The sequence below is a fragment of the Lucilia sericata genome, unplaced genomic scaffold (genome assembly GCF_015586225.1).
Source record: "Lucilia sericata isolate MDLA Ls3-8-SP2 unplaced genomic scaffold, ASM1558622v1 Contig000875F_arrow, whole genome shotgun sequence".
Lineage (NCBI taxonomy): Eukaryota > Metazoa > Arthropoda > Insecta > Diptera > Calliphoridae > Lucilia > Lucilia sericata.
In genome coordinates, this window is record NW_023994866.1 from 76,742 (window position 1) to 91,879 (window position 15,138).

A 15,138-nucleotide genomic window follows, 5' to 3' on the forward strand; every position below is an offset into this window, starting at 1 on the left:
AACTACAACAACAACCCTTATATAAAAATAAATCAACAAAAACGATAATAATATTTAATTATAAATTAAACAAAAAAATCAACAACAACAACTACAACAACACATTATGAGTAAAAACAAAAGAAAAAAAAACATTATGATAAAAATACATAACTTTAATAGAAAATAAAGTCACATTACAACAAAAAAAGAAAAAAAGTCTAAACAATTTTCAAAAATTCCACTTATTTTCCATTGATTTCTTTCTCGTTGATAATTTTAAATTTACAGCAAATTTTCTAGTTTTACTTTCAGCTTTTTTGGTTTATTTTTTTTACTACTACTATTATGATTATTATTATTATTTGCAATAATATATACATAAAATATATATTTAGTATTTGGGACGGTTTGTTTATTTGTTTTATTTTTAATTTTTTTCTTCATTTTCTTGCATGTACGTTTTTTTTAAAGTAAAGTAAAAGAAATGAAAGAGAAATAATATTTATAACAAAAACCTAAAAGAAAACGAAAACTTTATACATTTTGTAGTTTTAATTTATTGTATTATCTATTATGCAATTAAAACCAAGAACAAATAACAAACAAAAATTTAAGAAATAATTAATATGATTGAAGAGCTATAATTCATAATTCCATAAATAGATAATTATTATGTTAACAATTTTATTAATTTAATACTATAACAACAACAACAACAATTTCCCCAAAATTATCCAAAGTCCATAAATGTTAATAAAAACTATATCGATAAAAAAGCCTTGTAAGAGTTATAAAAAAAATATATACAAATGGTATTTGAAATTAATGTTGTGTGAGCAGATAGATCAGAAGATTATAGCGAGTAGAAAGTTTATAGAAAAGCATATTTTAATATTTGAAAATAATTTATCACAAACGTTGTCAGAAGTTGAGGAAATTTTAATATAGAAAAGTTGTCTGAATTTTCACATTTATTTTAGTTTTTCTCCTAATAAAAGCCTTGTTTCAGGTTCAACATCCGTTTTAAGACTTTCAAATAAAACATGGATGTTTAAGGGAAATTCGTTGTTATCACAGATTATCACTAGAAAATTGTTCAGAATCTGAGTAACTTTTCTTATAAAAAATTGTAAAGAATCTGAGCAACTTTTCCTATAGAAAATTGTTCAGAATCTAAGCAACTTTTACTATAAAAAATTGCTCAGAATCTGAGAAATTTGTCCTATAGAAATAGTTCAGAATGTGAGCAACTTCCCGTATAAATAATGCTTCTGAATCTGAACAACTTTTTCTATAAAAAATGGTTCAGAATCTGAGCAACTTTTCCTAAAGAAATTGTTCAGAATCTGAGCAACTCTTCGTACAAAAAATGGTTCTGAATCTGAACAACTTTTCCTATAGAAAATTGTTCGGAAGTTGAGCAACTTTTCCTATAGAAAATTGTTCAGAAACTGAGCAACTTTTCCTATAGAAAATTGTTCAGAAACTGAGCAACTTTTCCTATACAAAATTGTTCAGAAACTGAGCAACTTTTCCTATAGAAAATTGTTCAGAAACTGAGCAACTTTTCTTATAGAAATAGTTCAGAATGTGAGCAACTTCCCGTATAAATAATGCTTCTGAATCTGAACAACTTTTTCTATAAAAAATTTTTCAGAATCTGAGCAACTTTTCCTATAGAAATTGCTCAGAATCTGAGCAACTTTTTCTATAGAAATTGTTCAGAATCTGAGCAACTTTTTCTTTAGATAATGGTTCAGAATCTGAGCAACTTTTCCTATAGAAAATTTTTCAGAATCTAAGCAACTTTTACTATAAAAAATTGCTCAGAATCTGAGCAACTTGTCCTATAGAAATAGTTCAGAATGTGAGCAACTTCCCGTATAAATAATGCTTCTGAATCTGAACAACTTTTTCTATAAAAAATGGTTCAGAATCTGAGCAACTTTTCCTATAGAAATTGTTCAGAATCTGAGCAACTTTTCCTATAGAAAATTGTTAAGAATCTGAGCAACTTTTTCTTTAGATAATGGTTCAGAATCTGAGCAACTTTTCCTATAACTTTTCCTATAGTAAATTGTTCAGAATTTGAGTAACTTTTCCTATAGAAAGTTGTTCATCTGAGCAACTTTTTCTATTTGAAATAGCTGCGAATCTGAGCAACTTTTCCTACAGAAAATTGTTCAGAACCTGAGCAACTTTTCCTATAGAAAATTGTTCAGAATATGAGCAACTTTTCCTTTAGAAAATTGTTCAGAATATGAGCAACTTTTCCTATAGAAAATTATTCAGAATATGAGCAAATTTTCCTATTGAAAATTGTTCAGAATCTGAGCAATTTTTCGTACAGAAAATTGTTCGGAATCTGAGCAACTTTTTCTATAGAAAATTGTTCACAATCTGAACAACTTTTTCTATAGAAAATTGTTAAGAATCTTAGCAACTTTTTCCATAGAAAATTGTTAAGAATCTTAGCAACTTTTCATATAGAAAATTGTTAAGAATCTTAGCAACTTTTCATATAGAAAATTGTTCAGAATCAGAGCAACTTTTCCTATAGAAAATTGTTCAGGTTTGAGCAACTTTTCCTATAAAAATTTCTTCAAAATATAAGAAACGTTTTCTGTAGAAAAGTGATCAAAATATAAGAAACTTTATCTGTAGATAGGTGATCAGAATCTGAGCAAAAATTGTTCAGAAACTGAAAAACTTTTCCTATAGAAAATTTTTCAGAATTAAAGTAACTTTTTCTACAGAAAATTATTTAGAATATGAGCAACTTTTCCTTTACAATTTGAGCAACTTTTTCAGTGGAAAACTGAACTGTGAAACTTTTGCTCTAGAAAACTGATCATAATCTGGGCAACTTTCCCTTAGAGAGTTCATCGCCATTTTGTCTTTCTCTAAAATAATAAAACAAATAGTTTTTTGTTTTTGTTTTTTAATTATTTTTATTTAAAATAATATAACTAAGTTGCCTTTACATAAAATCATAAATCGTTTGGTTTCAATATTTTGTTTTAAATTTTTCAATATTATAAATATAATTTTTATTATTAAATATTTAATTTCATTACATTATTATTATTATTTAAGATGTTTGTTTTTATACACCATTTCTAAGTTGTCTTTTTAACACAATGTTTTTGGGGGGTTTTGAAAAGTTTTTTTTTTAGTTAATTTTTGACAGTTTTGAGTTTAAAAACTTTAAGTTGAAGGTGAGCTGATGAGTTTTTACAGTTACTGTAGAGAATTTTTATTGAAAATTAAGGAAAATAGATTATTTTTTTTTAAATGTGGTGTTTGGTTGTAAAATTTACAATGTTTTTTTAGAGTCATGCTAAAATTATATGTTTTATGCCGAATTTTTTTTTTATATGAAAATGCAAAACTGGATGATTTTGAAATTTGTTTCGTTTTTTATTCAATATTTTTTTTTTTGTTTTTGGTTTTTCAATAATTTTTGTTTTGTATAAGTATTTGTCAATTTAATTTATTATATATTTGTAATATTTATGGGTTTTTTAGTTTTGAATTTGTTTTTTTTACTTTTAGTGTTAATTTAAATTTTATTAGGGAATAGTAGAGATTTCCTTTTTTGCAAATAATTAGGGAGTATTTTTTTTTATTTAGAAAATTATAGGCAAATTATATTTTTTATGAAAAGTATATATATTTTTTGTGTATTTATCTACAGCTACAAGGCAACTAAATGGCTTAGAATTAATAAAATTGTTTAATTAGTTAAAAAGGAAAGGATTAAGCGGGAAAATGGAATACACGGAGAGAAAATTGCAGAAATATTTGAAAATTTGGCGGCAATCAAAAAGAAAAGTAATTAATTTTTAAACTCAATAAATATGAAAATATAATCATGCAGATGAGCAATAGGAAATATCTGGGGTATTAACCCTAAGAATAACAAATGTCTAGCAAAGCCCATGTATGATGAAAATCTTTACGAATGTATGTCCATCGAAGGACATTTGAAAGAATCCTGTTTTAATATTATTTCAAAATGTTTAAAGGTTTTATGTTTCTCTCTGTGTATATAGTAGAAGAAATTAAAAACTAATTTTTTTAACTAAAATTCAAAACAAATTGGCAGATTTTTTGGGGCAGTTTAATATTAGAGTATTAGATAGAATAGAAAGTTGGTTTTGTAATAACATAATATTTTGTTTTAACAAAATTTTAACAATTAAATAAAAAATAACAAAAGTTTATAATAATAAATACATTTTTTATTTTAGATTTTTTTTTAAAAGTTTTTCAATGAACACAAATAAATTTGAGTTTAAGAAAATTTAGTTTCTTTTTATTTCCATTTAAATAATTTTTCACATTAAAGTATATTTTTTTTAATTAATTTATTATTAGTTGTTATTATCACTTAGTTATTAATTTCCTAAAATTTGGTTTGTTTTCTTTTTATAATAATTTATGAAAAAATTTTTATTAATGTAAAATTTTTATATTTTTGTTGTTGTCCATTATTTTCAGCACTTTTTTTATTTCACTAATTTTAACTTTCAAGAACAGTTTAAACTAAATTTTTATTATTATTAATTTTTATTTAAAATTTTTTATCATTTCTTTTTTTTTTGAAAGATTATTACAAACATAATTTTTAGTTTATAGTTTTCTTTTTCAAACCAAATAGATTTTTTTAATATAAAATTTACAAAATTATTTTTTCTTAACTTTTTCCTCTTCGTTTTTTTTTTTCAATATTTTATTTAATCTTGTTTTGTTACTCTATATTTAGTAATGTTTTCTTTCTTATTTTGTTTATTTGTATAATATTTAAATATGTTTTTTTTTTTTTCTTTGTTTTTTCTATCATATTTTGTTTCGTTTTGTTTCAAATCCTACACTAAAATGGGCTCGTCACCGTGTAAATCACAGGAGCCAATATTTTCACCTTGATATGTTGAGAAATCTTTAATCAACGCATTCGGTTCAGCTCCAAATTGTATGTCCTGTAGACATCCTTTGAACGGTTGTTCATATCGTCCCTGGGTACGTTTGCTAACCGATTCCATGTTAGGAAAACCACCTGTAATGGGAAGAAAATATTATTATTTTGAATTCTTTCAATAGAATAAGTTATAGAAATTTTTAGAAATTTCCAAACAATTTTCGAGAAATTTTCTTTGTAGAGAATTATTCACAACTACTCTGTATATCGATTACGTTTCCGCATTCAGTTACGCTACGAACGAAAATATGTATTCCAAGAAAAAAACTGAATCGTAAGAAAAGAAGAGAAGCAACCATTTCATTTCGAAGCGGGGAAATTTCGATTTGAATTGAAATGCAAAATAGGGGTGATTGTGGTGGAACACTAACTACACTAACTAACTAACGAACGAACGAACGAACGAACGAACGAAACGAACGAACGAACGAAACGAACGAAGACGAACGAACGAACGAACGAACGAACGAACGAACGAAAACGAACGAACGAAACGAACGAACGAACGAAAACGAACGAACGAACGAACGAACGAACGAAAACGAACGAACGAACGAACGAACGAGAAGAACGAACGAACGAACGAACGAAAACGAACGAACGAAAACGAACGAACGAAACGAACGAACGAAAAACGAACGAACGAACGAACGACGAACGAACGAACGAACGAACGAACGACGAACGAACGAACGAACGAAAACGAACGAACGAACGAACGAAAACGAAAACGAACGAACGAACGAACGAACGAACGAAAACGAACGAACGAACGAAACGAACGAAAACGAACGAACGAACGAACGAACGAACGAACGAACGAACGAACGAACGAACGAAGAACGAACGAACGAACGAAACGAACGAACGAACGAACGAACGAACGAACGAACGAACGAACGAACGAACGAACGAACGAACGAACGAAACGAACGAACGAACGAGAACGAACGAACGAAACGAACGAACGAACGAACGAACGAACGAACGAACGAACGAACGAACGAACGAACGAAAGAACGAAAACGAACGAACGAACGAACGAACAAACGAACGAACGAACGAACGAACGAACGAAACGAACAACGAACGAACGAACGAACGAACAACGAACGAACGAACGAGAACGAACGAACGAACGAACGAACAACGAACGAACGAAACGAACGAACGAACGAACTAACGAACGAACGAACGAACGAACGAACTAACGAACAACGAACGAACGAACTAACGAAACGAACGAACGAAAGAACGAACGAACGAACGAACGAACGAACGAACGAACGAACGAACGAACGAAGAACGAACGAACGAACGAACAACGAAACGAAGAAAGAACGAACAAAACGAACGAACGAACGAACGAACGAACGAACGAACGAACGAAACGAACGAACGAACGAACAACGAACGAACGAACGAACGAACTAACTAAAAACTAACTAACTAACGAACGAACTAACTAACTAACGAAAACGAACGAACGAAACTAACGAACTAACTAACTAACTAACTAACTAACTAAACTAAAACTAACTAACTAACTAACTAACTAACTAACTAACTAACTAACTAACTAACTAACTAACTAACTAACTAACTAACTAACTAACTAACTAACTAGAAACTTTTTCCATAATTTTTCTTCATAAACATTTTTGTATAATTTTTTTCTTTATAGAAAATTTTCGAAAAATTTTGTTTTTTACAAGGAATTTTTGATAAATTATCTTTATAAAAAGTTGATAAAATTTTATAAAAAAATTTTCGAGAAAGTTTTTTTTTATAAAAAATTTTTGAGAAAATTTTTTCTTTAAAAAAATTTTAGAGAAATTTTTTTCTTTAAAAAAAAATTTCGAGAAATTATTTTCTTTAACAACGAATTTTCTTCTTTATAGAAAATTTTCGATATTTTTTCCTGTTGATATTAAGTTCTTTCAAACATTTTTAGGAAATAGGAAATTTTTAGATAAATTTGCATCCTAATAGGAAATCGTCCTTAAATTGGCATTCTTGTAGAAGATTTTCAACAAATTTTCTGCTTTATATAGAAAATTTGCGATAAATTTTCTATTTTATTTATTTTGATTTAAAATCGAAATTGTTTTCGGGAAATTCTTATTAAAGATTTTATATAAATTTTCTCTTTTCTAGGAAATTTTCGACAAATATTCTTCTGTATGAAAAAACTGTCAAAATACACCATTTGTCCAGCATTTACCATTTTCCTACACCATTAAGCAAAGACCTCCACCTTAAAAACAATTATTACACTAAATAACGAAATTTCACCACTCTCTAGAAAAAATCAACAACACTTACAAATACACCACTTGAAATTAAACAACAACACATCTCTACTAGTTAAGTCAATCAAAAATATCAACAATGGTTTAAGTCATTAGTAGAAAAACAGGTTAAATACAAAAACAAACATACATACATACACGCATACACAAATGCCGTTAAGTAGAACTGTCAAATTGGTGAGAAAACACTACAAACAGCTGTTTTAAAGCAGTATTAAATACGCACGCTAATTCGACGGTCGGGTTTTAAACATAAATCGTGTAAAAAATTGTTAGAAAATTAGAAAAAAATAAGAAATAAATAAAAAGGAACATGAAATAAAAGATATAAGTCAAGGCATATGGAAATAAGTGTTTAAGTGCAAAGTGTCGTAAGAATTAAAATACAAATATTAAGAAAAAAAAAAGAGAATGTGTCTTGTTGATCATACAACCATAACAAAATATTAAGTTGAAAAATAAAACAAATCACACAACAACAACAACAATAAAACAAACAAAAACCACAACAGGTAAGTTCAACTTTAGTACAATGAAAGTTTAAGAAGATGAAAAGTGGAAAAAACGAGAATAAATGACTGACGGGCAGCCAGAGAATGTCCAGACAGTCAGCTAAAGAGTTTGGCAGAGTTTGTTGAACAGCTGAATATAATGTGATTATTAAACTCATGGAAGCTTTATATTAAAGTATTCGTAATAATAACAGAACAATTTGCAGAAAACTAAACTAAATTGTAGAAACAAGAATTGAAGTAAGAAGCAGTTGAAGAAACATTTTGTAACAGCAATAAGAATAACAATTATAATGTTAATAACCATTATAAAATAATTTAGTCATGCCGCTTTATAAACAAAAATTGCTTATGGATTAGTGTTGCCAGCTGTAGCTATTACGCGGGTGAACAAGTGTACGGGGGATTTGGGAGTTATTTCTAAATAGTTTAAGATTTGTTAATACACAATGCTAAAGTGAAAAGAACACTTCTCTTATAACATGGTTACGTTTTCAAATTTGAACATTAAGGTCCTCTGCAGATAATGCATTTATCCTAACTCCATTTGTATTCTGTATTTATGGAACTAAATTGTTAAACGATTTTGATTGATTCGATTGAGGTAGATGTTGCAATACGAACAAGTAAGAGTGTTATATTCGGCTATGCTGAATCTTATATACCCACCATCAAACCTCGTTTGACTCGAATGAAACTTATGTCGAATTTCATCTATATACTCATATTTTTAGGCCAGTTATAAGCGTTAAAGTAATTTTCTGAAGGGGACCTTATATAGGGGGGTAGGGTCAATTATGGGTCGATCCTCATAAAATTTGGTAGACAGAATTTGGTTCGTATTAAATTTATTTGTGTCGAATTTCATCGCTACACTCGTATTTTTAAACCATTAATGAGCGTTGCAGTCATTTTCTGGAGGGGACCTTATATGGGGGGTAGGGTCAATCATGGACCGATCAACATAAAATTTTTTAGATAGATTTTGACTCATATGAAACTTACTTATGTCGAATTTCATCTATATACTAGTATTTTTAAGCCAGTAATGAGCGTTAAAGTCATTTTCTGAAGGGGACCTTATATGGGGGGTAGGGTCAATTATGGACCGATCCTCATAAAATTTTGCATAGTGATTTTGGATCACAAAAAACTTACTTATGTCGAATTTCATCGCTATATTCGTATTTTTAAACAAGTTATGGCTGTTAAAGCTGCTTTTCGAGGGGCCACTTGTATGGGGGCTATCCGATAACGTGGACCGATATTGCCCATTTTCAATACCAAACAAACCTTACCTATAAGAAATATTTATGTGAAATTTCAACCCTCTAGATCTTTCCATTCGGACACTATCGTGCTTTCAACAGACAGACGGACGGACAGACATGGCTAGATCGTCTTAGAATTTAATGAGGACCCAGAATAAGAAGGAAAATCCCTACAAATATTCATAATGATTGGTTCTTAATTGTTTCTACTCCCATATTATAAAGTTCTATGGTTCCAATGAGGATTGTTGTTTTTGAGTTTTGCTTAATATTCCTTCAGCTATGTCCGCTTCGTGATTTTTTTTTTTTTTTTGAAAAGTTGCCGTCTCCATATGTATATGCAATAGGCGACGTTATCATGGGAAAGTAGAAGGCAGTTTTTGCTAAGTGCATGACCTAACCCTTTCAATTTGTAAATGAGTATTTCCATTCCTATTGGTCGTTGATATATCCTGATTCAAAGCTTTGCACTTGATATTACTGTTGGCGAGAATATTGGCAAAATCCTGTGTTAGCGGTGGTAGACAAAACCTGTACAGGTTGTAAATCCAATGGCAATACGTTATACGTCGCACTGATAGTGGAACTAAACCCTCCCCCTAATCATAATTTCGCAGGAACTCGTGATCCATGGTAATCTTATTACCTGAGTGCCCTCTAGTAGATCTTACAAATGATCAAAATCTTGTACAGACTCTCAAGGAATTCATCAGGCGCTGAATTATAAAATACATGACAAAATAAGCTTTCCTATAGAATCCATTTCAATATTACTCGATTCCGATTATAAAATACATGATAAAATATGCTTTCCTATAGAGTCCTGTTCAATATTACTCGATTCCGATAAGTTTACCTCTTGAAAGTGCTACACTGAAAATATGTATGCAAAAGCATTGAACAAGATTTGTAGATAATTCTGCAGTCGTTGAATGTATCCTGAAAGTTGCTCTTCAAGGACGATCACCTTTCAGGAATGAAGAATAATTCTGGCCCACTTAAGATTGTAGTAAAGTAGCGCGCTCAATGCCTATCGATTCCAATAGATATAGCGCTTGTAGAGAAGGTCCTATTGGTACTCTCAATTAGATCATTTTAAAGTAATAATTGAACAATATTTGAACAATTTCATCTGAAAGTTAGAACTTTAAAGATGATCACCTACGAGAAAACAATAACAATTCTGTCCCACTTGATATCGTAATTGATATAGAGCTTATAGAGAGGTTCTAAATGATAATCTCGATCAAAATATTTTTCTTCATATAAAAACAAGTAAGAAATTATAGTCGGGCGAGGCCGACCAGTTATGAATATTAAATGTGATTTATTTTTCATAATATTCAATATTCCCTTGTTCCGATACATTTAAGCAATTTATGGATGAAAAACTAATTTTCTGAAAGAGGCTTTATATGGGGGCTAGGGGCAAATATGGACCAAGCCCGATAAAATTTTGTGAATATATTTATATTTACATAATATTTGATTGTGCTGAATTTCATCGCGATATTTGTGTTTATAAGTTAATTTGGGACATTCAAGTAATTTTCTGAAGGGGACTTTGTACGGCATCTAGGGTCAAATGTGGCCCGATCTTTATGAAATTTGGCAGGGTCATCAAAACTTCTATAAAACTTAGTTGTACCGTATCTTATCGATATATCTGTATATTTAACATAATTATGAGCTCAGAAGCCCTTTTCGGGGGGTTCTGTTGTATGGGGGCTAGGTGAAATAATGGACCGATTTTAACCATTTTCAATAGGCTTCGTCCTTGAGTCAAATAAAACGTGCATGCCAAATTTCATCCAATTATCTTGAAAATTGCGACCTGTACCTTGCGCACAAGGTTTACATGGACAGCCAGCCAGCCAGACGGACGGACGGACGGACATAGCTTAATCGACTCAGAAAACGATTCTAAGCCGATTGGTATACTTTAAGGTGGGTCTAGGACGAATATTTTTGTATGTTACAAACATCAGCACAAATCCAATATACCCTCCCCACTAAAGTGGTGTAGGGTATAAACATGAGTGAGGATCACCAATATCGTATGAAATGTAGAAGAGGTCCATGAATAGCATTATGGTTCCTTGAACAATTTTAAATGATTTACGTTTGTTATTGATCAAGTGGATAGGGGCTATAGGATTGGAATTGTATCTGTACATCAGAAATGTAGTTGAAAATAATTGAATACTTCCATTTTAATTTCAAATATTTTGGGAACTTGAGCTTAAATTTATATGGCTACACCAATGTTTGCCCTTCTATTTACGCCCCCCCCCCCCCTCTCTCTCTCACCATCTTTCTTCTAACTATTACGTACTTTTTATTTTATCTCATTAAATATTATTTTCGTTTTGGATGTGAAGTTTCTTTTTAAGCTTGACTTAAACAAAAATTGTTTACAAAGACTGTGTTTTTTTGTTTTGCTGCTAAAGAACGTCTAGAGATATACAGAATATCTGAAGTAATAGAAGTAGCGGAGAAGACATAAAGAGAGATATAAAACACACACAAAAAAAAAAAGAAGAATTTGAAATAAGCAAAGCGTAACGTTAAGACAAACATATTCAAGCATTAACAAATAACCAACCACAAATACCACATTGAAAACAAGTACAATGGTTAAGTGAGTTTTGGTAACTGGGAACTTATAAGGGAGCTACTTGAAAATAAGTGGAAAACAGAGCTGGTAGGCAGGAAAATAATTTCGTAGTTAATTTTAAGTCGTCTACCATTGGAGACATGGGAGACTATATGGCAACGTTATTACCGAGATATGATGACAAATCATCAAAAAATTAATCCAAAATTTGGCATGGAGGAGCTATACCAAGATTAATTGGAACAAGAAAGGTGAAAGGTTTCAATAGGGAAGGATTTTACGGATCCTGTTCTTTTTATTTTAAAAATTTAGTGAACCTAAACACGATCCAGTGGCCTCCGGTAGGTTAGTGTTCTAGTCTGGTGGACCGGAGGTGGTGGGTTCGATTCCCACCTGAGGCACTGGTTAAGGAGCGCACAACAGGCCCGATAGAGGCCTAGGTGTATTTCTTTGGATTTGATGTATATACATCCTCCTTTCAAACTAACTAACTAACTAAACACGATCCAAGTTAAGGCCTTTAACGATTACCCTTGGAAGATGGAGATTTGTTTGGAACTGGGAATGACCAGATTTATATAATGTAATGGGAAGGAACGTTCAAATTTCGCATTCAACGACTATTAGAGTTTCTTAACCTGGAAAGAATAATTCAAAGGAAGCTTGCGTAATAGGGACTGCCTTTATAAACATATCGTTTATTGCTAACGTTAGACCAAAGGCTTTGAAACTTATTTCTGGAATTCGTGAATTGAGTGCTCCCAAAACATACCGTTTCATTTGTAGGGTACACAAACAAACAAAAACAACACTAAAAAAGAATCATAAAAGTTCAAAGAAACAGTGCATCGCAAAGATACAACGTTAATGGTTCGGTGGTTTATTGTTGTTATTGTTTTTCTGTATTAGTTAGCTTCTTATTGTGGCTGCTGATGCCTGTTGATTCCAATGAATTTGTATGTCGTTTTGTAAAGTAGCCTGCCTCAGTTGGAGCGTCTGTCTGACTAAATGTGAAAATGTGAGAATATGGGAGAGTGATGTGTTAGAGTTCGCAAGTTAAAGTTGGTCAACATCTCAGCAACCAACAGGCAGTCAGCCACACAAAGCCAGTCATACAAAAGTTTTAAGACGAGACACATTAAAGCCGTAAGAAAAAAAAACCATCGAAAGAAAACACAATTAATGCCGGGTCGTTAAGATTACAATCTAATAATATTTTTTTCCTTATTATTAAATTTCAATTAAAAGAAAATAAGTTGTGAAATTAAATTAAAAAAAAAAATAACTTCGAATACAAGAAAATACGAAAAAAGTAAGAAATAAAGTGTAAATGTCATAAAGAAAATGGAAATCTTAGTAATAACTGTTATATTAAACAAAGGAAATCAATTAAAAAAGGAAGTGTCAAGTTAAAAAACATTAAATGTCTATTTGCCGCCATTTTCTGCAATGTCAACTTGTGTGAGATAATTTTAGAGTAATTAAAGTTTTACTACCACCAACTACCAACTGCAGTAACAGCTAACAACTGAAAATAACTACAATTAAAAGTAATTAATCAATTCCCTTTTTCATTTTCCACACATATTTTTTCGCATTGAAGTGTAATTTCTTTGTGTGACAACTTTCTAAAGTTGGTGCTGGGTATACAAGTTGAAAGAGTGTGAAAAAAGTCGTAGAAGTACCAAAAAATTTTGGTGTAAGACAAGTTAAATGTTAAAAAATATTCCAGTAATTATTAAAAGTTAAGTGGCTCGCAAAAGAATTCATTACAACTTTTGGTAAGTCCATGATGTTATATTTGTCTCACAGACAATTTTAAAATCCCGGTATAATTTTGGATTTGCAGAGAACATTTAATGTTATGAGAATATCTCATGATATTCTCGTAACAGACACATCGGACATCGTCTTTTTTTGCATTCCCTAACGGCCTCATTATGGTGGATTTTGAATGACTAAATGATTTAACCTCGTCTCTAAATAACTCGCATATTGATGTACAAACAGGTCGGATAATTAGTGCTTACGTGACTTGTTGGTCTTGTTGGTAACAGTCAGACCGAATATCCAATGTTTCACGTGCCTTGATGGATACAACGAAGAACATGGACTAAACGATTCACTTCCACATCTGAATTACACGAAGAACTATGTATTTTGTTATTCCTACTTCAAGTGTTTCAAAACTCAAGGCTTTATCGTACATCCCATAGGCATATGGATGGATAGACAGGTCCAAAAAGGTTCTACTCTGAAGGCTTTATGTTAGCATACAGACCCGATATCCAATGTTTCAAGTGCCTTGACAAGAGGAACATGGACTAAACGATTCACTCCCACCTCATAATTGCACGAAGAACTCTGTAATTTCTTATTCCTATTCCAAGTGTTTCAAAACTCATGACTTTATCGTACTTTCAACAAGCACCTCATAATTGCACGAAGAACTCTGTAATTTCTTATTCCTATTCCAAGTTTTTCAAAACTCATGACTTTATCGTACTTTCAACAAGCAAACGGATGGATAGACAAACTTGTGCTAGAGGATATTTGAAAAAAGTTCTACTTTCATATCTGTATGGTAACAGATTGATGACCTAATATATTGTGGTCTTAACTACTTGGTGTTCAAAGTAATTCACTTCTCTGAATGACACAAAAAGCTCTGAAATCTTGTTCTAAGTGTTTCGGATCTCAAAGTTTTATTGTACTTTCATAAAGGATGGACATTTCCGACATTTCCCATTACTAACGTGTTTTCGTCTAATATATTCGTGATCTTATACACTGTATAGACTAAACGATCCATTTCCTTCTCTGACTTTTAAAACTGATGAACTTTTCTGTACGTAATACTAACACTTTGTTATAGATCTCAATCTAATCTCTTGCGTCCCAGCTCCAAGTGGCTCGGAGGCAATGACAATAATAGCCCTCATCGTAAACCCGGCGGATGCTCCTATTACACTTCTATTACTCAACTTTTTATTCGGATATTGTAATAATGCGATGATAATGATTCGAGGTGCTGAATAATCCAAAGATACACCCACTTATAAGCAGAACATGTTATTCTTCTTCAACCATAAGCACTATTCAGTCATATGGTTAAAAACACCCCTCGTTTTTGGGCCTCTGAAAAGTCACATCATTGTTCAGGAATAGTTATAATATCTTCCAGGGGATGACTTAAATTATTCTCTAAAATAATGGGGTTTGATGCAGCTTTGCCGATAAAGATTTTCCCGAAATGTACTACTAGCACATACATTGAGCATTTAGCCATAGGGTTCTATAAATCGACTTTCGAATAATCGAACCATCGACTTTTTGTCGAAAAGTCGAAGTCGACTATTTTGTTCCAAAAAAGTCGATAACTCGACTATCATCTGTGAAAAAAGTCGAAAAGTCGACTTTGTTAATAAAAGTCGAAAAGTCTGAAAGTCGAAAAAAGTCGATA

General features: G+C 31.0%; 1 protein-coding gene and 1 long non-coding RNA gene across 2 annotated transcripts in view; one reads left to right on the forward strand and one right to left on the reverse strand.

Annotated features, from left to right (window-relative positions):
• Window positions 1–2,919: 2,919 nt before the first annotated feature.
• LOC119608715 (protein eyes shut-like) overlaps window positions 2,920–15,138 on the reverse strand; it is a 79,833-nt gene continuing 67,614 nt past the window's right edge. The window contains 1 exon segment of the mRNA XM_037963235.1: window positions 2,920–5,041. Within this exon segment, the coding sequence (XP_037819163.1) occupies window positions 4,854–5,041 (188 nt within the window). The 3' untranslated portion in view covers window positions 2,920–4,853.
• Window positions 7,465–15,138, forward strand: part of LOC119608720 — a 100,474-nt gene continuing 92,800 nt past the window's right edge. Inside the window, exon 1 of the long non-coding RNA XR_005231834.1 lies at window positions 7,465–7,787. This is a non-coding gene — a long non-coding RNA (uncharacterized LOC119608720). The remainder of the gene's footprint in view (window positions 7,788–15,138) is intronic.